The 21136-nt window shown below is 50.1% G+C and overlaps 3 protein-coding genes and 1 non-coding gene across 5 annotated transcripts; 2 read left to right on the top strand and 2 right to left on the bottom strand.

The window, feature by feature from the left end:
- Window positions 1-1757: 1757 nt before the first annotated feature.
- On the top strand, window positions 1758-4762 carry NOXO1 (NADPH oxidase organizer 1). Its single transcript, XM_009479370.2, has 7 exons — window positions 1758-1847; window positions 1938-2013; window positions 2502-2682; window positions 2850-3043; window positions 3333-3446; window positions 3738-3855; window positions 4108-4762. The coding sequence occupies exons 1-7, from the start codon at window positions 1773-1775 to the stop codon at window positions 4760-4762; spliced, it is 1413 nt and encodes a 470-aa protein (XP_009477645.2). The 5' UTR covers window positions 1758-1772.
- Window positions 4763-6434: 1672 nt separating this feature from the next.
- TBL3 (transducin beta like 3) lies at window positions 6435-16796 on the bottom strand. 2 transcript variants are annotated; one of them, XM_075718145.1, is made up of 22 exons: window positions 16756-16796; window positions 16543-16594; window positions 16364-16456; window positions 16023-16070; window positions 15506-15647; window positions 14893-14977; window positions 14274-14441; window positions 13901-13976; window positions 13378-13474; window positions 12765-12961; window positions 12246-12387; window positions 11723-11781; window positions 11083-11186; window positions 10257-10407; window positions 9883-10113; window positions 9034-9104; window positions 8740-8896; window positions 8253-8311; window positions 7653-7756; window positions 7343-7414; window positions 6755-6913; window positions 6435-6599 (listed from the first exon to the last, which is right to left on the bottom strand). In XM_075718145.1, exons 1-22 carry the CDS (start codon window positions 16794-16796, stop codon window positions 6487-6489), a joined length of 2421 nt encoding a protein of 806 aa, XP_075574260.1. In that variant the 3' UTR covers window positions 6435-6486. The 2 variants fall into 2 exon arrangements, with proteins under 2 accessions (XP_075574260.1, XP_075574261.1); XM_075718146.1 differs by lacking the exon at window positions 6755-6913.
- A 693-nt stretch (window positions 16797-17489) lies between these two features.
- Window positions 17490-17614, bottom strand: LOC142594627 (small nucleolar RNA ACA64). The gene has a single exon (XR_012831516.1). It is a non-coding gene; the product is annotated as a small nucleolar RNA ACA64 (small nucleolar RNA).
- A 401-nt stretch (window positions 17615-18015) lies between these two features.
- RPS2 (ribosomal protein S2) lies at window positions 18016-21087 on the top strand. Its single transcript, XM_075718624.1, has 8 exons — window positions 18016-18039; window positions 18236-18394; window positions 18542-18631; window positions 19083-19190; window positions 19748-19921; window positions 20007-20166; window positions 20622-20713; window positions 20963-21087. Exons 2-8 carry the CDS (start codon window positions 18239-18241, stop codon window positions 21041-21043), a joined length of 861 nt encoding a protein of 286 aa, XP_075574739.1. The 5' UTR covers window positions 18016-18039; window positions 18236-18238; the 3' UTR covers window positions 21044-21087.
- Window positions 21088-21136: the final 49 nt, after the last annotated feature.

Below are 21136 nucleotides of genomic sequence, written 5' to 3' on the forward strand. Positions count from 1 at the left end.
ACCGAGGCCCTGCTCACCATATTTTTCTCATCATCCAGAAGGAAGCTTGTTTGGCTTCCTATTCCAGTTCTGAGGGGTTTATTTTGGTAGATGAAAAATCATCCGCAGCTGTTTCTGAGGGTTTTGGGACACCAGGTGTAACTGGGAAATGAAAGGGAAGGCAGGGCTGAGCCTCTCAATTTGGGCTCCAATAATGATAATGATTCAATTGAGGCTTCATCAAAGAAGAGGGGGAGGGAGGACGGAGAAGGCGGTTTGATCACACGGATGCCCATCAGCCAAGTCATAACCTGAGGCACGCTAAAGGCAGCGGTTCAGCGAAAGGACAGGCTTTCAGGGCTGTAATTACCAGTGCCTCCGGGCAGCGAGGAGCTGGTCCATGGGAAGAGCTGCTGGTCGCCCCGGGTGGGTATGGACACCTGGCTTGACACAGAACAGAGCACAAAGCATTTGGAGCCCAGTCTCCATCGTGTATTTACACCTGAGAAGCTTTGGGACTTTTTAAGTTACACACTGGGGGATGTATTTGTTCATCCTTTGCTCTGGCAACGTTGGCATCAGCATCTCCCATTAATTTCTGAGAGAATGCAAACGTTGATACAGCTCCCAGACTTCCCTTTGAAGTGAAGTCTCTTAGCAGATGGGACAAAGCAGTAAAGAAAAGAGATTTTTTAACAGCTGGCATGCATCGAGTCACCCCTAATTTGTACTTTACAACAAGCCGCGTTCTTAATCAGTTTTTTGGGACTGGTGTGAGCGCAGCCCAAGCTGCAGGCAACTCCAACAGGCACGTCCATGCAATATAGCCATAAACACAACACGTCCATCCCTGGAAATGTACTCCACTTCACAGCAGGTATTGCTGCCCGACACCCAGGGATGATAAACGGCCCCAGCCGCAGGGCCAGCCTCGCTTACCAGCACTATTCTCATAAGGATGCGATAAGATAAGATAAGATGCTTCTCCTCCCCAGCTCTCTGAACTATGCCCCTGCTATCTGCACCCAGGACTATTTGCATGTCAAAAGCAAGGGGGCAGGTAAAAGGCACGCGGTAGTTTGCCGAATTACCAAATTACGGAGTTTCTGCCAGCGTTACTGGGCGGAGGAGGAAGCACAGGAACACCTGCGCCCTGCCTCCCGCTCCAGCGTATTTAACCACGGGAGTCGTGCCTGGAGCTGCATCTCTGCTCAGCCTCCAGCTGCCTGGGGAGGGAGGAGCAGGCTTGGGGAAGATGAGCTGCAGCAGGTACCCGGTGGATGTGAAGGCTGTAGGCTTGATGCAATGCAGCAAGCAGAAGGTACTTTAATGGGGTTTTTTTGTTGGAATTTTTTTTTTTTTCCTCCTTAAATATTTACAAATTGGGAAACTTTGGGGTTTTTTTTTTTGAGTTACTCTTACAGGGCTATACTTGCTCATTTCCCCACAGTGTTTGGATTAGAACCTTGTGATCTAGGACAGGGGTCTTGGAGTTGGTTTTTAATGATCTTAATATCATAAGAAAACATTTATCTTGGATTCTGCTGCCTTCTTGTTCACAGTGTCATAAATTTCTTCTGGTTTCAACAATGATTACCCATTTGGGGCCCTAAAATTAAGGAAATATTTCTGTAGGGCTAATGTTTAATTTTTTTTAATGTGATGGTCTTGCAGCCTGAAGCTAGAAATAAACCACAGGTCCTGGCAAATGCCAATTGCTTGCAAACATCCCATATTGAACACTGTAATTTAAAAAAATGCGCTCCTTTTCCCTTTTATTTTTCCAGAACTACATGATGTTTGTGTCTTGGTCAGATCAGAACAACATTCTCATCTACCGGACATTTGAAGACTTTAAGAGATTCCATGTAAGTGAATATTTCCCTGAAAATAGGATTCCTGGGGAGGGGAGCCAGGGCTGCGAAGCATCACTATTTTCTCCTCCCCCTTGCTTTTAGAAAGAGCTGAAGAGAAAATTCCCCATCGAGAGCGGCTCACTCAAGAGATCTGACCGGACAATACCCAGGTTTAAAGGTAAGGAGACCAAATCTCTGATGGACCAACAAACACGATAGAGCTGTTGCGGACAGCCGTAACTGCTGACACAGACTTCAGCCTCTGAGTCTGACCTTCCTCTGGAACAGATGAAGAGCTCGCTCCCGCTCGTGGCGTGGTACTGCTGGCTTACATCAACGTGCTTGGGTCTACTACTGACTTAAAGTAACCCAGACAGATTATTATTTTTTTTTAATAGATAATTGCACTTGGTAACTTAAACATTGCCCCAGAACGGCTTGCAACATTTGCATGTGAACAAAGATAAATTTTAGATATTCAAAAATGGTATCAGGAGCTATTAAAAATGACAGGGAGGCAGCTCCTGTCTCGGCTTCTTGCAGTTTGGGCTTGTGCGGGGAGGGGTGGTAGGTGAGGGCACCCCCGTGTTCAGGCAAAGCATGCTGCGCTCAAGGCATCCGGATCCGTTGCTGTCTTACCCCAGCTTTGCTCTTGTTATTTTAAAGATGTAAACGTGAAGCAGAGGAAGAGCAGGAAGCTGAACAGGTGCCTGGAGATACTGAAACTGCTGGAAACTTACTCCCAGGAGCTACTGAAAACGGATGCTAAAATCTCCCAGGGTGAAGACGTGATTCAGTTTTTCAAGGCACAGACCCAAGACCTAGATCCATCCTTTCCTGAAAACAGGTATGAAATCATATTTGTATTTTTTTGTTTGCATATGTCTTCATGAAACAGAAACGTTACAGACTACGGGTAGAAAAGAAACAGCAGTTACATTTTACCAAAACTAACACTAAACTCAACCTTCCATGTGAGTTTTCGGTAAACTGATATTAAGCTTTACTTTCCAGTGTTGTGATCATGCCATCAGAAATTGGAGGGGAAAAGAAAAACCAGTCATGGCAGCAGGTCTCCTCTATTACACACCCCCAGGCATCCCAGAGCTACAGATGCATAGAAACCTTTGAAACCAAAGACACAAAGAACAAGACTTTCAAAGTCGCTAAGAAGGAAGTTATTGAAGTGTTAATCAAGGACATGACTGGTATGCATGACAGGGATCCTTCAGTTTCAGGGATGGATGGTGGAGACTGATTCATAGCTTGGTAAATGCCGAGTGGGTGGCATCGCGGGCGCGGGTGGGTGTTTGTACCCGGATTTACACGGGAGGAAAGAACAAAGCATCAGCACGGCATCGGCCAGGCGCTGAGCTGCTCTGCAGAATGTCCCTCTGCTCTCTTGCAGCAGAGCAGCCCCTACCCAGGGATTACAGTCATCTGCCTACTTGCAGGCTGTTAAACCCCCCCCCTTTTTTTTTTTTCTGTTTGCTGCAGGATGGTGGCTAGTGGAAAACGCAGACAAGCAGATAGCCTGGTTCCCAGCCTCATACCTGGAAGAGATCGACGTCCACAAAGACATCCAGAATGCCCTCAGCTCAAATGAGGAGGGTAAGTCTGCCGCTGGCTCCCCGGGACACCACCTTCCTCCTTCAAAAAATGAATTCTGTAAAAAAAAAAAAAAACCCCACCACTTTGACCATTGCTTGGGGTCCCTGCCTGGATCTCTGACTCTTCTGATCAGCTCTGCCACCAGCCGTGGGTCTCTGAGCAAATCGGTCCCTCCCAGGGACGCTTGTCACGCAGCTCTCCCTTGCTCCCCAGGGCTGCTGAGCTGGTCGCTCACGGAGAGGGAGGCGTTTTCTCTGCAAGGCAAAACCGACCTCCCCCTTCTCTCTGCAGGCAGCCTGTACTTCGTTGTGCGGGCCTACGAGTCTCAGAAGGCAGACGAGCTCTCGCTGAACAACGGCGTCGTCGTGGAGGTGGTCAGGAAATCCGACAATGGCTGGTGGCTGATCCGGTAAGGAGGCTTTTCCAAAACTCTCGTTCCCCGAGGGAGCTGGTTACCTGCTGCAGGTGCTTCTCACCCGCTCCTCCCCAAGCTCCCCCTGAGCTGACCGCCCTTGGCTAAGGACGGTTTCCCCTTCCTCATGCCCTGTGTACAGCACTGGGCTGAGTCCTCACTCAGAGGGGAGAGTGAGCTGAGTGAGAAGCTCACTCTGAGCTGGGAGAAGGGCTCTTCTCAGTGCTGCTTTTCACCCTTCCCCTTCAGATACAACGGCTGTACCGGCTACATGCCCTCCATATGCCTCCAGCCCTACAAGAATCCTCACCACAAGCTCCAGACCATCATAAGCTGCGGGCTCAATGTCTCCACCCCGAACCTCTGCTCCTCCCTGATAGCTCCCCAGCCGCAGGGTGAGGCTGCGGGACAGCGCAGGGTGCAGGCTTGCTCTTCCCTTGACCGGACCGAAGCGGACGTGAGCTCTCTGAGAAGCAGATCAAGGTGTCTGCCCAGGGCCAGCTCCACCCCGGACCTGGAGCTGGACAGCTCATCCCTCAGCTCGGGGAGCAGCAGCGAGCGGGACGGCCGGCTGAGCTGGAAGCCTGACTTGTCAAGATCTCTGCCCGAAGTCGAGCAGGCCAGGAGCTCTCCCCTGGGCAGCGCCTTGGCCACGCACAGCAGCAAGTCTCCACACCTCACCCACGAGGACAGGAAAGATTCTGGCTTTGTGGAGTCCTCTGCAGCTGATCTAAGCCACTCCCTCACTGACCCAGACTTGGCCACCTGCGTCCCCAAGGTGCCTGTGCGCCCCTCAGCCCACGAGATCCTCCAGAAGTGCAGCACCGTCACGAAGCGAGCCATGCAGCAGTCATCCTCCCGGCCGGCCCTCCAGGCTCTGCTCCCTCTCCCGAGCGTGCACTAGCGCCCGCGGGGTGGGGGGCACGGCCCCAGCCCTGGGCCAGCGCCACGACCGGGAGCCCGGCACCGTCCTCCCGAAGTCCCGCAGGAGCCGTGGGCAGTGTCAGGGCTTGGGACTGTCGCTTTCCAAGGACGCTGTTAGATCCCGACAGAACAGGCATGCAAACGTTGCTTCCCTGGGTAACCCCGATTCGTGCTGCAGCTTGCACAGGGAGGCCGGGGAGCCAGGAGGGGCTTTACTGGAGTGAGCGGGAGAGGATTTAGTGGTTTAACTTATCGGGCGAGTCAGGGCAGCTGCAGATCCGGCAGCTCCTGTGTGAGTTAGAGGTCACTTCGGATTCAGTTAATTCTCCCTCAGGCAGGTATTTATCCTGCAATGTAGTATGTGAAAATTTCACAATCGTTCTTACGTTATTCCCCACGCCGGGGCTAGCTGTAGCGGGCAGAGCGCTGCAGCCACCCTGCCAAGCGGGAGTGAAACCCAGAGAGAGTAAGTGACTTGGAGTCACCCATGAAATCCAGAGCTACAGTTATCGGTACTGGGTAGGGATGGTGCAGCCACGTGAATGTCACTTATCTGAACCCCCTATCTTAGGTATTTTTTTTAAGCTCTTTGATTTTTTTGGTGTTTGTTTGGGGACTTTGGGTTGTGGGTGGGTTGGGTTGATTTGATGTGTTGGTTTTGGTTTGGGGTGGTGGGGTTTTTTTTTTCTTTTTAAAGGTTAGATCAGCTTGGGTAGTGGAGAACTGGCCATCAAACACATGAATTGGCTGGATCTGCTGAACAGCTGTGAGAATAAAAAACTCTGTTGGCTAAACCTCATCTCTGACCCTTCCCTACAGTGATGTCTGTGCAGGCAAAGGAACAGAAATGGTTGTAGTGCAGCTTGTTTCCCAACTGGGGAAGGGGGCCAGAGCTCATCTTTTATGAACAAAACATTCCCCTTTCAAGGGGGTGTGATAGTTACTGAAACTTACAGCACTTCTCACCCTAAACTCATTTGTTAGAATTGAGGTAGAAAAATAGTTATAGGAAAACTTAAGATTTTTATATAGATTGCTACTTTTAATTTTAGTTATTCTCCCAGGTATCTGTTAATTTTTTTTTTTTTTTGAAACGAGCAATTTAACCAACTTATGACATCTTTATAATGTTCTAAATTTCACACACTTTTGTCTCTAAAATAAAATACACATAAATATTCATGAAGACTGCTTGGTTTTTATACTTCAAAAATTTGCTAGCTGGGGACTTAAAATTGCACTTATTTCCCTCCCAGGCGCTACCAGTGGGGGCGGCCTTGGCCCAGGCTGCATTTTGCCCAAGCAAAGAAAATATTCCATGACACAACACGGATCACTACATGCTGCCCAGCGGGGCTTTGGGATACGATACGACAGTGCCAGTAGTGCCTCCCAACTCCATAAAGTCTTTAAATCCCCAGTAAAGACCAACTGCTTGTTCAGAGCCAGGTTCTGCCTCTTCTCCAAACTAAGTGTCTGGGCCTGAAAATGCAGGGTGTGAAAATACAAAGGGGAACCACAGCTTGGCCAAAGGCCTGACCCCTTCCTCTCACTAAGCCCCAAGGAGACCAAATGCTGGACTTGATTTAGAAATTCAAACTTTTAAAAATTTATTATAAAATACAGGAATAGTCCAGTTGCCATACCTTGTGGGAAAGCAGTTCGGACTCTCCCCTTTGGAAAAAGCAACTGGAGGGAGGAGGGTCACAAGGCCATGTCTTCCTGCTGGCCTGCATCAGCCAGCCTCATGTTTTGCCACATGAAATCAATGAACATGGAGGCCTGCAGCAATCGGCTCAGTCTCTGAAAATGGCGCTCTGTGAAGAGAGAAATCCAATGGTTAGCATCGCAGGAGAGAAAGCTCACCAGAACGGGGCGCAAAAAACCCCTCTTTAGACCAAGGCAAACAGGGAATATCCACAACACAGGAGGAGACCTCGGGCTCGCAGCCCGGCCCCGCGGCGCGACTCACCGGTGTACGGCAGCAGGGACTCCACAGCAGATTTAATGCCCGAGTACTGCAGGAGGCTGTCCGGTGCTTCGTGCTTCAGGAGGGTCTCAATGACAGCTTGGGCCTCGTGGCAGTTTCGAGAGTTCGTATTCCACGTCACCAAGAACGTTAACACCGCCTCTAGGGAGGAAGGAAATTTGTACACGCTGGCTGTGCCGCTGGCACGCAGGAGATGCCGCGTTAGAAAGCATCTCTTCTGCCTTGCAGAGCGGCTCAGCTCCCGCACACCGTGACCGACGAGCCCCGAAGGGCAGAACAAGTATGCAGAGAAGCGTTTCTCGAGCTGTCGCAGGGACACGCTAAACAAGGGGGTGGTAAGGCCAGGCAAAGGCGCTCACACAAGCTCAGAGCAGTTGCTGGTGTCACAAGCAGCGCCGTAACAAAGACGCTGGCCCTGGGCAGCAGCACTGCGTGAGGGTGGTGGCAGCTCAGTGGGAAACGCCGAGTCAGGGGAGATTCTCCTTTTAATTTCAGTTGAGAAAACAAGCCCCTAACCCGAAACGTTTTAGCACTTAAATGTGGTTTCCACATTTGTGGATTCCAACAAACCTTTCTGATCCTTCCGGAGCCGCACAATGTTCTCTTCCAAGTGCTTTCTCCCGTCAGTTTCCTTGAGGATGGCTGCAGGAAAGAGAAAAGAAGCATTTGTGCAAGAGTCCAGCCCATGCACCCACGGGCTGACAACAGGGAGAGCATTTGTCATCTGGGGTGACTTCACTTAGGAAATCTGGAGTCTTAAGAGAAAGGGAAAATGGAGGGTTTCAGACAATTAGGCTTCGTAGTCTTCATCGACCTGGAAGAGATGTTCTGGAAAGCAGAGGGGGCAGAAAAACGCCTTCAGAGCACAATGGGGACTCACCTTTGACCACCATCAACACTGTGTGTGGACGATCCAGAGAGATTGCCAACCCTAAAGCTTTGAGATATCTTTTCTCATGAAGCAGGTTAGAAAGCTCTTGCTCTCTGGAAAACAAATCAGGGTCAAGACAGTGAGACAAATATTTGGTTGGCGGAACAAAATGCTACACAGAAAGTAGCGGATTTGGCAATAATAGCGTGCAGAGGTTTAACGCCGAGAAGTTAATACTGCTTGCCAATGAATGCCTCAGTGCCCTCATTGTGCAGATAATTACCCTGGCACGTTCAAGGGCTCCCTGAACTATTCAGTGCTGGCTGAAGCAGGAGAAAGTGAAAGTAGGTTCCGGCAGTTTGACTTTGCTTATCTTAGCAGTGCATAAACATGAAACCAGTCAATTGTCAAGCTGACAGTATTATAGCAAGGCTTTGCAGGAACTAAAGATAAACGACAAGGTAGAAGAGACGGCTGTGCCTTGACAGCCTCTAAACAGCTAAATGATGTAACAGTGGGATGAGATGGAGCTGCATGGCTGTACACAGGGACGGTTTCACCGGACAGAGTTTGCCTTTCACAGCTCATCACTGCACAAGATCAACTTACTTTATAATCTGCTCCTCCTGTTTAGCTTGAGCTTCTTTCTCTTCAATTTCAGTGACATCCTATAAAAAAAACGGGATACGACTTTGTCAAATCTTGCTTTAACACAGATGAATTTTTATTTAGCCATCAAGTGATTAGGAGACCAGTTTCTGCAGCAAGATCTCTAGGTCAATTAATTTTAGCATTAAATCCAGCAACTCGCAACTTCCCTCCAAACCGCCTTTAGAACACCAGCCCTGGGCAGGCTGCTAAGGCCCATCTGCTGTTCCTTTTACAACATCAACTGGGAAAATATAATATGGCCAAACCCCCCCCCCCCCCCCAAACCCCAAGATATACCTTACTGACCCAATTTCAAAGTGTAGAAAATGAGGAGAGCATGTGTCACGCTGGAAGAGCGAGGAACAAGCCACTGGGATCCTGAACTCTCCAACTGCATTCAGATTATTAACCCAGAGAGGAAACACGGAAAGAGCCTGTACCGTACCTTCCACAGCGTGATGCTGGAGTCATTGGATCCTGTCACAACCATATCATCTTGCTTGTTCGAGTGAAGACCCCAGATTTTATCTTCATGACCATCTAACGTTTTCACGCACTCATTTGTTTTAATTGTCCAGAGTTTTAAGAGACCATCAGAACCGCTTTTGGAAGAGAAAGAAACACAACAAAAAGAATCACTGGATAGATCCATTCCCTCTTGCTGCCGATATCAGCTAAAAGATTTCTCTCCTGATTAAGTTTTGGCATCTTCCTCTAGACTCCTGGTGTAGGCGCTTACCTGCTGAGCAGTTGTGTTCCTCGGCTTACAAAAATGATCTTCAGTACAGAGGCATCATGACCTTCGAAGGTCTGGAAAAGAGCAAGGAAGCTCAAAAGTGTTAGAGCTGTTGCCAGGCCTTTCGAGAGAGTCCTTTCAAGAGGGTAGTATTTACTCCTAAAGCCCAAAGAAGTAAGTTCCAAAATGCAGCCTCTATCCTTGGGACTTTTACTGTACGTTAAAGGAGCAGTAGGAAACGACTCGTCCCCATAGCATTTCTTCAAACAACCTCCTTGCTTAAAATTTGTTGCCCAAGGTCATGTTGCAAATGGTCTGAATGGTGAGGCCAGCTGTGTAGGCCATCTCCCCAAAAGGCTGATTCCCCAGACACTGCATGAAGCACCCGTTCAGTGAGGTAACGCTGCTGGGCAGAACACGGCACAGAGTAGCGCTTGGCTTCTCATGGTCTTAGTGAGATACTACTGGACTGGATAGATTCTATTAAGAGCCAGTCTGAAATCTAAACGCACGTTTCTCCTACGTGGCCACAGCTGTGTCAGGCAAAGCCAGCTTTCTTTCAATAGCTTGAATGTGCTTTTCCCCTATGGTCAACCACATTGCTCACTGGTTAGCCAGAAAAGAAACACCATCCGCACTGGGCAGATGCGCTTGTCCTGGAGCTTTGCGTGCAGCTCACACATCCAAGATCCTGGAGAACAAGGCTAGGCCTGGATAGCTCTTCCTTCAGCATGGCCACGTTGCTACATTTCAGCTGCACTAACTAGCACGTACTTTTCTAAAGCAGCCTTAATCAATCTCCATAACACACAAGCGTTGCCTAGAGCAAGGGGCAGTCGGAGTTCTCGTTACCTTCAGACAGCTGAAGTCCCGAAGACCCCAAAGCTTCAGGGTCCCATCTGCTGAAGAGGTGGCCAAGATCTGATCCACAGGGGAGAACTGCACGCACCAGATTCCACGCTTATGTCCGGTGAAGACACCCAGCAAAGAGCAATCGGAACAGGACCACAGCTTGGCCAGCCGGTCCTGCGAGCCTGTGGCAATGAGCTTGTCATTCGGAGAAACTGCCACGCTGTTTATGTCCTAAGGAAGTCACACAAGTACAGAGAGCGCAAAGCGGTTCAAATCTTTGCTCTTGCTGTCGGACAGGTAATAAACGTAGGGTACAACACAGGAGAGGAGGATTTAAGCACTAAAAGCTTCAGGTGTGTCAGGTGGAGCTTTACCTTATCATGACCCCTCTCAGTCACTTTTGCATGAAGGGTTTCTGGACTGGAGATCAAGGCTGCTTTTGCTTTGGAAGTGAGGGATTGCGGGATATTCCAGATCTTGATTGTGCAGTCCTGGCTGCTGGTCACTATGAAGCTTTCTTTCAGTCTGAAAGGAATAAAAAAGGCAAGTGTAAGGAAGCAAAGCAGTGGCTTCCCCTGCACAGAAGAAATGGCCTCCTCCTCCCCTACCAGGATCTGCACACATTCAGTCACTCTGCTGGGATGTGAAACAGAGTGCTTTAATGTTTTTTTTTCAAGCTGTCTTTCATTTTTACTTAGGTCCCTGGGATAGCCTCCAGCAGTTCGGACATCAGGCAAGAGCACTGCTAGCTCTCTTCGTTTACACACAAAGCTACACTGCAGCTCTTGAAGAGGCAAGCTGGGCTTCCAGGCCGTTAGGCAGCATGAAGGAAGGAGGAGAGCTGATAAACAGACATGCTGTTCAAGCAAGCACCTTCACAGACACATTCCCTTCACTCCCCAACCCTCCTCTCCAGACCACTCAAGCTTCATCTGGCAACTTATCCAGCAGCTGCTCTTTAAGGCAAACGGGAGTTAGACTGACAAAGAAATGCAGACTTCACATCTTATGGATAGACAGATGTGCATGCAAAAAAAAATCATCCTTCCCTCAAACTCAGAGCACCGTGACAAGGTGGCACCAAGAATGAGAAAGAGGATGGCTCAGAGGCAGGCATCTGCCAAAACATTCACCCTGAGGATCAGCAAAGCAGCCATGACTCATGCTCGTAAAGGTAAACCCTTGTCCGATTTTTATTACCTTGAGCAAGAGACAGCGCCTACCCCATGCGCATGTCCCAATCCTTGGGCAACACAGATCACCCTTCCATCTTTGTTCATCCGCCAGACTCGAAGGCTTTTGTCCTGGAATGGGAGAGGACGGAAACCGCTGTGCTTTTTTGACAAGCGAGCAGCTCCCCACGTGTTCACCATATTCGTGAGCCTGACCATTCACTTATTTTTCAAGCTTGAACCTTTGCCTGCGCTCGTCAGAGCAGGTGAGGGCAGACACAGCCAAGCAGGGCGCGCTGCAGTTTGCGATTCACGTGGAGGTTTATTTCTGGGTGTATCAGGACAGTCGGCACCTTTTCTTCCAACACGGTTCTTACACACAGCTCCCCATCAGTCTCACGCTAATGAGAGCTCTAATGCAAGACCAAGACACTTGGAGAATGAGACATCTCCTTTCAGGCTAATAAAATACAACCAATCACATTTCCCCAGGGACAAGGTTAAAAAGGGATAGTGGAAGAACCTTGTATTTGGGGGATGTAGCAGACAGGAATTCCATCTGAACAAAAGCCCTTTCTGGATCGCCAAAAAGGAATGCAAATACAAAAAGGAATACTGCCCATAAAGATCACTAGAAGAGTTTTGTTAAAAGAAGAAAAGTAACACACCTTAGCACAGCTGACGAACATCAGGCCTTTTCTGAAGACATCCAAAGCAAGAATTGTTTCTAAACAAAAGAAGAAAAAACAGCTGGATGCAAAGTAATACTCAAATATGTGAATTAATAAGTCCGCTGCTTACTGACTGGGGGACAGGTCCAGGACGCTCAGGATCATACCCACGCCCACTACGGAGCGACCGGCTGCTTCTGGCATTGGTGCGAGTCTGTCACTTGCAGCCACAAAACTGCATTCGGAGCTCACACTCATGTACCTACATCTTTAACGCCAATTTAAATTGGTCTCACTGCTAGTGAAAGGGACTGAACTGACAGACCTGGAAAAAGAAAACTAGTGTTTGCAAAACCAGGACAGCATAATACATCCTTTCTCCACACAACTCCAAAAACCTGTTGCACTGCTGTTCCAGAGAGAACTCAAGGACTCCAGTGTCCACATAAGAGTTGTGAGAGAAGCTGGATAAAGAAACACTTGCACATCTCCCGCCCACGTCAGAGCTGACCACACACACCTGTGTGGCCGTAGAGGATCTGGCAGTGCGATGTTGCCAGTTCAAACACTTTCAGTTGAGGGCTGTTGGTAGCCACAACAATGTGAGAATCACCAGGCCCAAGGAACTTCACATCCAGAACCTCATCGTTGTAACCTGCAAGCTGAGGATGGCAGAATAGAAACAGTTTAACAGGGAAAAGTCAGCCTGTTAGAGAAGTACCGAATGGCCCTGTGCTCAGTGAGGCTGCATTACTCTTACTTTTCATTTAATACTGCATGTAAAAATCTTTTTTACACATAAGCTGGAGCACGGGAGGGATTTCTGGCTAGGCCTGTTCTGCTTTCTTTTTCCTGTTTGTCTCTGCAATATTCCTCCAAACAACCTCACCAGTGCAACTGGCTTTCTGGCCTGTAAGCCAGGAACAGTTCAAGAACAGGCAGGAGACACGGGCACCCCTGGACAAAGCTTTCACCAGAAACAGAGCTGACCCTAAAGCATGGATACAGGAAGAGGAAAAGGGAGGCTGAGGGTTGTTACCTGCTTCCTGAGCTGAAGAGTTTGAGCGTCATACAAAACAATGTTGTGTTCCACGGACACCGTGACAATCTCATTTCTCTCGGGCACAAGCATACACTGGGTGAGACTGCGCTCGCTGGCCTCCTCCTTCGACTCAAAGGGCACAGGCTGGGTATACACACAAGCAGCTGTGGCAACTTCCCAAACTTTCAGGATGCCTAACAAAAATGATGATATAAATTACCTGTCAAAGCTACTGTTTTAGACATTCCAAAGAATATAAAACAAACCCTGGCCTTGCCTACTGGAAAAAGCTATGCGGCTTTAAGGCAGGACTGAGAAGAGATCTCACCACACAAAGGGCCACAAAGTTTTTCTTCTTCAGTCCAAATCAAACTTCACTGCAGTTCACAAACATATATAGTTAAAGCCCCACAGCATGCCTGATCAATCCTGCTCATCCACTACTGTCAGAGCAACTCGGGAGAAGGCTCTGCTCTCCAGCCCTCAGGAGTTCAGCCCAAGGCTTCTGCCGCACAAAGGATGCACGTCCCAGGAATAACGGCAACGCAGCGCCTTAAGGACCATCCTTCCTCAGCCTCCAAATCTGGCAGTGATGTGCCAGGACACTCACCTTTGCTACCAGCTGTGACAAAGTGCAACCCTTGTTTCTTCACACCCAGGTGAGAGAAATCTCCCTTTTCAGGTAACAAGACGGTAGCTTCCACACTCTGCAAGAGAGTTGGCCAAACACCAGCTGAGCACAAGGCACTGGAGTCCCATGTCAGCAACCAGAGCCGTGCAACAGCCCACTGGTGCTGACAGACGCACACACCCCCAGGCTGCGTGGCTACTGAGGACAGGCAGGCGGATACAATGGGAGAACAAAGTTTTTACAAGACTGTCCTTCCTTCCTCCTCCAGCACTAGGGCAGCGGAGGCATATATTTCCTCAAACTGCCCAGACACGACCACACCAAGCAAGGAGAGAAAGAAAATAAACAGCTTCAGACACAGAGTTTTAAGGTCTCTGGAAAGTACCAGGGAGAGAAAGCTGATCTCATAATATATAGGAACATAAAGAGGGAGAGGTACCATACGAGCTGTGACCTAGAAACTCCAAAGGATCTCAAAGGAATAAATGAAATGCAATTTCACCTCGTAGACAGGGACGGTTCGTTTACTTTCTCTGGTTTTCAGGTCCCACACCATGCAGATTTTATCACGGCCAGAACTGCAAGTTAAAAGAGCACTTTCAGTCCTAAATCCATTCAACTCGGGCTCTGAGGGCAGATTTGTAATTGTGGGAAGAAGCCCACGTGAAAGAAGGCACCAGCCTTCCATGTGCCAGCACGGTATATTGCCAGAAACACAAAATCAGTCACTCGCTTGTATAGTCAAGCAGAGACTGAACGCTTGTAGCAGTCCTTCCCCTCACAGGACAACCTTCCCGGGCCCTACAGAAACACCCAGTCTCTGGCAGGAGGCAGGGTGAACGGAAGAGAAAGGCTAAGCCTCTGCAAAGTTGTACCTAACGAGCGTATTTCCATCGACAAATGCCAGCGAGGTGACAGCACTGAAGTGGCCGTCCAGCGTAGCAATGCACTTGCTGGAATTCAGGTCCCAGATGCGGATTTTGTAGTCAATTGAGGAGGAGAAGAGTTGCAGGCGGGAGGCATCAGGGTGGAACTCAACAAGGCTAGACAGGAGGAGATGCACTTGAACGGGACAGATTAAACTACCTGGCATGCTGGCATTAGCCCAACATTTAAATAAATATACGTTCTACACAAAGAGTTCGGCAGATCAATGGACAGGAATTTATACCAGGACGTTCTTTGTAGGAATTCATTCCTGTGCAACCCGCCAGGAAAATTTACAATTGACCTTTGCCAGTCTTACACGTTCTTGAAGCACAAGTATTCCATTTAAATCCCAACAAATTTCTTGATCAAACTCTTTCCTCTCTGGGCTAAAGTCAGTTATAGCCCTGCTCCTTCACTAGTCATCACAAGAATCAAGAAACAAAAGAGCCCAGAACCTGCTTGGAACGGGCCCTTACGTGCCGTTAACTCAAGACATTTCACATCAATCCCAGCGTTCAAGCATCACGCTAACGGCAGCAACTGACAAAAATGACTCATCCTTACTGTACAACTCCTGAAGATCCTTTGAGGTTGTGTGTGCAGTACTGTTTGATCATATCCCAGATCTTAATGGTGCTGTCACAGCCACCTGGGAAAAGAAGGGTACATAGGAAGGAACTACAGAGGAGAGAGACACAGGAGGTCCAATAAGTCAGCAACTGTAAAATTTCACGGGTTGCAAGGGCAGCAGAAAGAAAAACGAAGCCAATAACCGCCCCCCACACCAAGAGAAGCTCACGGAGCACCTTACACTTTTGGAGAGCTGGGTGAAACCCGACTGCTCACAGCCAAACCTGAAGTACAATTAAGTTACAGGTCATGCCTGACCTCCTCCATCTCCAAGAGCCCCAGTTCTACACCAGGATAACTATGCCACACTGTCTCATAGATGCCTGATATTTGTCAGCATTTTACTAAGTATATTTTAGATAGAACATTGAAAGGATCCCTTGTCGTCTGTCACGACGGTCACTTCTGTCTAAGTAAAACCTCTTCTGATTGTGTCTAAATTCAGGAGATCACTGCCTCAGGCTGCTTCCAGCTGAGCTAAATTGTTCAAAAGCAGAAAGGCCACTCGATATCATTCCCATCGTGTGACACCGAAATAGGACCGCACCTGTGGCCAACAACGTTGAAGTAGAGTCAAAGGCCATGCTAGCAACCGGCGCCACGTGCACGGCTTTCCACGTGCGCACGCACTTGCTCTCTCGCCAGTTCCACTGCTTCAGCAACAGGGCTCGGCTCCCCGTCACGAGGATCTGCACAAAAGCAAGGCAACAGAAAGCGCCATTAACTGCTATTTAGGTTTTAATTTCTTTCAATGCCCGCACACAAAGCACAGAAACGCCAGTTGCTGTGACGCTCTTGAAGCTCAGTCATAGAATAGAATTTTTTAGGTTGGAAAAGACCTTTAAGATCATCCAGTCCAACCATTAACCTAACATTACCAAGTCTCCCAGCATTCCTATGTCAGACTTGAGCCCAGAAGGGGAGACGGGCAGAAGCGGCTGAGAAGATTCTGCGGAGATCTCTGGAAACGCGGGGCGCTTCCAGGCGGAGCAGCCTTCAGCGTTCGCTGGCTTTATCAGGAGGCCTGACAGAGCAGCAGAGAAAACCGCGAAGCAAACACATACCTCGTCATCGGGGCTAAGAACAAATGAAGTGATATTCTCTTCATCATCCTACAGAAACAAAAGGAAAAAAACCCACAGTTAACCCCACCGTGGAGTGGCGTGCTCACAGAGTTCCCTCCTCTACACGCTTCTGCTGACACTGAGTGCACCCCGCAGCTTCCAGCTGCGCTTAGGGAGTGCACAAATAACATCTGTCTGCGTTTAGAACCGTTCCCATCCTCCCCTCCACTTCTTGCTCCTGGGAGCTTTGGAACAACAGCCAGTGATAGCGGTAAAACGCCTCGGGAGCCTTGGAAAATCCTCAGTTTCGTGGCCAGTCAGCAGAAGCTGGGGCTCCTCACCTGCTGGAGGCTGTGGAGAGCTCCTGTCTCTACATCGATGACGTTCAGCTTGCTCTCACAGGGGCAAAACATGAACTTTCCATCCCGGTTTATCTAGAAAAAAAGGGAAAAGAAACCAGGAATGTGTACAGAGCCGGGAGACGGGGTATTCCCCAACCTGCCCCTCGCTGCCTCGGTACCTGGACTCGCCCTCCTTTGTAGAAAGGTTCGATTCTCCTCGACACGGCGTAGCTGGAAGGAAAAGAGAGATGCGCAGGCCGGCGGTTAAACCAAAGCCGCGGCGCCCGTCGGCTCCCGAAAGCCCCGGGACCGCGCCGCCACACGCGCCCAGCCCCGGAGGTCCCAGCGACCCCGGCGATCCCAAGGACCCCGCCGCCCCGGCCGCCCCTCACTTGTTCTTGAAGCGCACGGGGCTGGTGGCGGCCGCCTCCATGTTTCCCTCCGCGTGCCGGCCACTTCCGGCGCTGCCGGTTGCTACGGGTGAAGAGAGTCACTTCCGGCGCATGGCAGTGACGCACCACGCCACGCTGGGGAGGGGAAGCCACGGGCGCCATCTTTGGTGTGAGCAGGAGGAGGCTCCACTGCAGCGGCCACACACACCCGAGACAGCCGGTAAGGGGGAAAAAAAAAAAAAAAACCAAAAAACCCGCACCCGGGATCTCCGTGCCCGCGGGGCCAGAGCAGCCCCCGCACCACCTCCCAGCGCTCCAAAGCGTTTTCTGGCAGACCGCTCCCTCCCCGCCCCAAGGAAGCGACTTCCCGGCCCCAACCACAGGGAAAAGTGGGATTTTTACACAAGAGGAACAACAAATAGAGACCTGAAGAACCACCTTTCAAGTAATTCATCTTTTATTGTATATAAAACCACGCAACTGAATCATTTCAAATAGTTCCGAGGGCGAATACTCCGTAAGCGGCGAAGAGGGAAGAAACACTCCGAGGGTGCGAGACCCCCGCACCCCAAGGCGGGCAGCTGCTCCTCAGGCAGCTCAGCCCCACGCCCAGCAGCACTGCCGTCCGTCCGTCCATCCATCCATCCGGGGAAGAGCACTGCTGCGGAGGGAAAGACAGCGCTGAGCACCCGCCACCACGCGTCAGCCCCCCCCCGTAACCTGCTCGCCGCAGGGGCTATGGGAACATGGGTTTTACTCCCCACACAGAGCCGCAGGTAGTAAGCGTAATGTTCCCTATGCTGTCGGCACAGTTATCTCACCGCGGGCCACAGGAGACCCGAAATGATTTTCAGACTGTGCCCAGCACCCTCAGCTAACACAACCCTACAAGCACCTTCCCAGGCCGCTCAGCAAGGCCCTCCCCTCCACGCCGACACCGGCTCGGACAGCACCATAAGCACCCCAACAGGATTTTTTTCGTTTTTAAAAAGCTCGAAGAGTGCAGAGACAGCACGCTCCCCTCAGAAGCAGGCCCACCACGCTCCTCACCTCCCCTCAGCTCACCCCCAGAATGAACACTATGCGCCTGCGCTCCCCTTATATAGTGCAGGTGACGCGCATGCGCAGCATGCCCCGCACCCTGTATAACTGAGCGAAAGATGCCGCTCTGCACCGCAGTGTAGTCCCTATTCAGCGCGCCGGGCCCCGCCGCTCTCGCGAGACCCCCGCGGGGTATAAATAGCGAGCGGCGGGGCCGTGCGGTCTTCTACGCTGAGAGATCACGTAAGCGGGCCGGGCGGGATGGCGGCGGCGGGGCGGCGCGGCCTGCGCTCCATCCGCGTCCATCGGGGCCGCCCGCGGCGTGGGGGCAGCCGCGCCCGGCCCCATCGGTCGCCGCCGGGCCCTGCCGCCGCGCTGCTGTGTCCCGCCGGGGCGGCGGCGGCGGTCTCCCGGCTAACATACCTCTTCTCTGCTCTAGCAAATGGCGGACGACGCCGGTGCTGCGGGAGGTGCAGGAGCGGCCCGAGGGGGCTTCCGCGGCGGTTTCGGGACCGGGCTGCGGGGCCGCGGGCGCGGCCGCGGGAGGGGACGAGGGAGAGGCCGCGGGGCTCGTGGAGGCAAGGCCGAAGACAAGGAAGTAAGCGGGGCCGGGTGGCGGGGAGCGGGGCCGGGTGAGGGGCCATGTCCGCTCCTGGAAGCTGGAGCAGAAAGTGAGCCGGGTCCTGTGGGGTGCTGGCAGCTGGTGCTGCCGGCGAGCCCTTTCTCCACGGATTTCTTTTCCTAGTGGATTCCTGTCACCAAGCTGGGTCGCCTGGTTAAGGATATGAAGATCAAGTCTCTTGAGGAGATCTATCTCTTCTCGCTTCCAATCAAGGTAAGCTTCTGTGAATGTTTAAGCAACACATAGCAGAATCTGAAATGCAGAGTTAGCAGTAGGTGCTACATCTGCTGTTAGGGATGCTCAGGCTTAAGTGTGTTTAAGTTAAAGACATAAATCAGAACCTGAGGACTGATGCAGTCAGGTGGAAGTGTGGTGGGGTTTGTGTGTTGTGCGTTCTGCCTTGGGTGGAGACGGCAGTGCGTTGCTCAAGTGTTTCTGTAATAATAGTTCTCAGTGATGGAAAAAATGAAATTTCAACTTGCTGTCTTGGACTGCCTGGCAAGCTAGAATAAGTTTATGCTGGCAAATTTTAATGTGTTCAAGTGCCTATTACTTAAAATGCTCCTGCATAGGCTTGTTGAACTTGAATTGTAGGAGCCTTACTCACCGTGTTTGGTTGTTTAAAAAGCGTGGCCTCGTGTGATTAAATGACTGACTCTTGCAGGAGTCGGAGATCATTGACTTCTTCCTGGGGTCTTCTCTGAAAGATGAGGTTTTGAAGATCATGCCTGTCCAGAAGCAGACTCGTGCTGGTCAGCGTACCAGGTTTAAGGTAGCCTTTTTCTTCTGTTTTCTCACCTTGAAAACTTTGTGTGTGTTCTTTGCTGCTTTTTTGGTGTGATACTAATAAATTAGTTCAAATACCTTTATTTTCTTCTGTAGTAGCTAGTAAATATTTTGGTATGGGGATCAGCTTCTGTAGCTTACAAAGTGTTTGAATTTTAAAATCCTAGTAATACGTTCAAATGCTATTTGAAACGGCCCTAGCACAAAATTAAGTCACGCTTGTGCAGTGATGCCGGCTGTTCAGGGGCTGTGGCGGAGAGAGAAGTCTTAGGTGTGAAGAGGGAATGCTGCTTGGAAATTATGGGGGCCTTTGACCAGTATGAGGCTGCAGCAGGGATTTAAATCCCAGTTCTTCAGGTGTAGCTGGTTTTGACTTGAAGGATGAGCTCTAAGGGGACAAATGGGCTTTTTGAGCTGTGACTGTTCGCGGCTGAGCGCACACCTCGGGTTTTCCTTGGTGAAAGACCCTGATGGACTGCGTTCCGCTCGGGGAGTGTTCCTGTGCAGTGCAGCCGCCGCTGAAAACTTTTCTTTCAATCCTAGGCTTTTGTTGCTATCGGGGACTACAATGGCCATGTCGGTCTTGGTGTTAAATGCTCTAAAGAAGTTGCCACCGCTATTCGTGGGGCAATCATTTTGGCCAAATTATCCATCGTACCTGTACGACGAGGCTACTGGGGGAACAAGATCGGCAAGCCCCACACCGTGCCTTGCAAGGTGAGAAGGGCTTGCTGGGCCTGGCCTCGGTGATCGTGCTGCAGCGCCTGTGTTTTGGGAGCTGTAACCATTTGTCTTCGCGTAGGTGACGGGCCGGTGTGGATCTGTCCTGGTGCGTCTGATCCCGGCTCCCCGTGGTACGGGGATTGTCTCTGCCCCTGTCCCCAAGAAGCTGCTGATGATGGCGGGTATCGATGACTGCTACACCTCAGCCAGGGGCTGCACCGCCACCCTCGGCAACTTTGGTAAGCTTTAGCTTTTCATGTTGTAGCTTTGCTGTACGTATTGCCATTTTTGACATCAACGGGGATGCGATGTACCCATTTCTGTAGTATTTTTTAATCTGTGTTGAATCAAAAGCTTTGAGCAGAAGCGAAGACACCAATGCCTTTTAGGGTGTGGGTTAGTCCTGCTGTAGATGATCCTGAAGTTCTGTACAAGTTAATTACCAGAAAATGTCTCTTTATATGTGCATTGATACTAAAAAAAGCAATCTCCCAATCTGCGCGATTGCACTTGTTTGAAGTAGTGTAATTGTCGTAAATGGAGAGAGAAAGAAACGTGAGTTTTGTGTGCATATCAGAGAGAGCCTGCTGTGGTCTCCCTGTTCCTGCCTAAATTCTACATTTTTGGAGCTGGGTGGGTGGTAGCGAGCGGGTTTCTGCAGCCGTGCTGTGCAACGTTTGACTTCTGTCCCTAGCTAAAGCCACCTTCGATGCCATCTCCAAGACCTACAGCTACCTGACCCCCGACCTCTGGAAAGAGACTGTGTTCACCAAGTCTCCTTACCAGGTAAGTGTTCCTGCAATTTGTAGCTCAAATCTTGCCCTTTGTGGGTAAAGAAATGTACAGAGGAAAAATTTTGAAATACTAAGTAAAAATAAGTTGCAGAGGAAAATTTTGAAATACTAAGTAAAAATAAGTTGTATTGGAACTACTCCAGCCCCCATGTATACACCTTGTCAGAAAGGGATGCAGTGCTGAGAAAGCCGTGATAGTGGCTTAAGAAAATAAAAGTTTTTCTTTTCTTTTTTTTTGCAGGAGTTCACTGATCATCTGGCAAAGACCCACACCAGAGTCTCGGTGCAGAGAACCCAGGCAGCTGCTGTGGCAACAACTTAAGCGGGTTTTTGTACAAGCCAATAAAGCGATCAGTGAACAAGAAATTGTGATGGGATGGTTAATGCGTTGGGCAGGTTGGATTAAATCTCTGCT

The sequence above is a fragment of the Pelecanus crispus genome, chromosome 11, assembly GCF_030463565.1.
Source record: "Pelecanus crispus isolate bPelCri1 chromosome 11, bPelCri1.pri, whole genome shotgun sequence".
Classification (NCBI taxonomy): domain Eukaryota; kingdom Metazoa; phylum Chordata; class Aves; order Pelecaniformes; family Pelecanidae; genus Pelecanus; species Pelecanus crispus.

Coding starts and splice junctions, on each gene's coding strand:
- RPS2 (XM_075718624.1), top strand. CDS start 18,239: ATGGCGGACGACGCCGGTGCTGCGGGAGGTGCAGGAGCGGCCCGAGGG. Junction 19,191..19,747: donor GTCAGCGTACCAGGTTTAAG/GTAGCCTTTTTC, acceptor TTTCAATCCTAG/GCTTTTGTTGCTATCGGGGA. Junction 19,922..20,006: donor CCCACACCGTGCCTTGCAAG/GTGAGAAGGGCT, acceptor GTCTTCGCGTAG/GTGACGGGCCGGTGTGGATC.
- TBL3 (XM_075718145.1), bottom strand. CDS start 16,796: ATGGAGGCGGCCGCCACCAGCCCCGTGCGCTTCAAGAACAA. Junction 8,897..9,033: donor GGAACACAACTGCTCAGCAG/GTAAGCGCCTAC, acceptor CTCTTCCAAAAG/CGGTTCTGATGGTCTCTTAA. Junction 6,600..6,754: donor GTCCCTGCTGCCGTACACCG/GTGAGTCGCGCC, acceptor CTCTCTTCACAG/AGCGCCATTTTCAGAGACTG.
- NOXO1 (XM_009479370.2), top strand. CDS start 1,773: ATGATGTTTGTGTCTTGGTCAGATCAGAACAACATTCTCATCTACCGG. Junction 2,014..2,501: donor GACAATACCCAGGTTTAAAG/GTAAGGAGACCA, acceptor GTTATTTTAAAG/ATGTAAACGTGAAGCAGAGG. Junction 3,856..4,107: donor AATGGCTGGTGGCTGATCCG/GTAAGGAGGCTT, acceptor CTTCCCCTTCAG/ATACAACGGCTGTACCGGCT.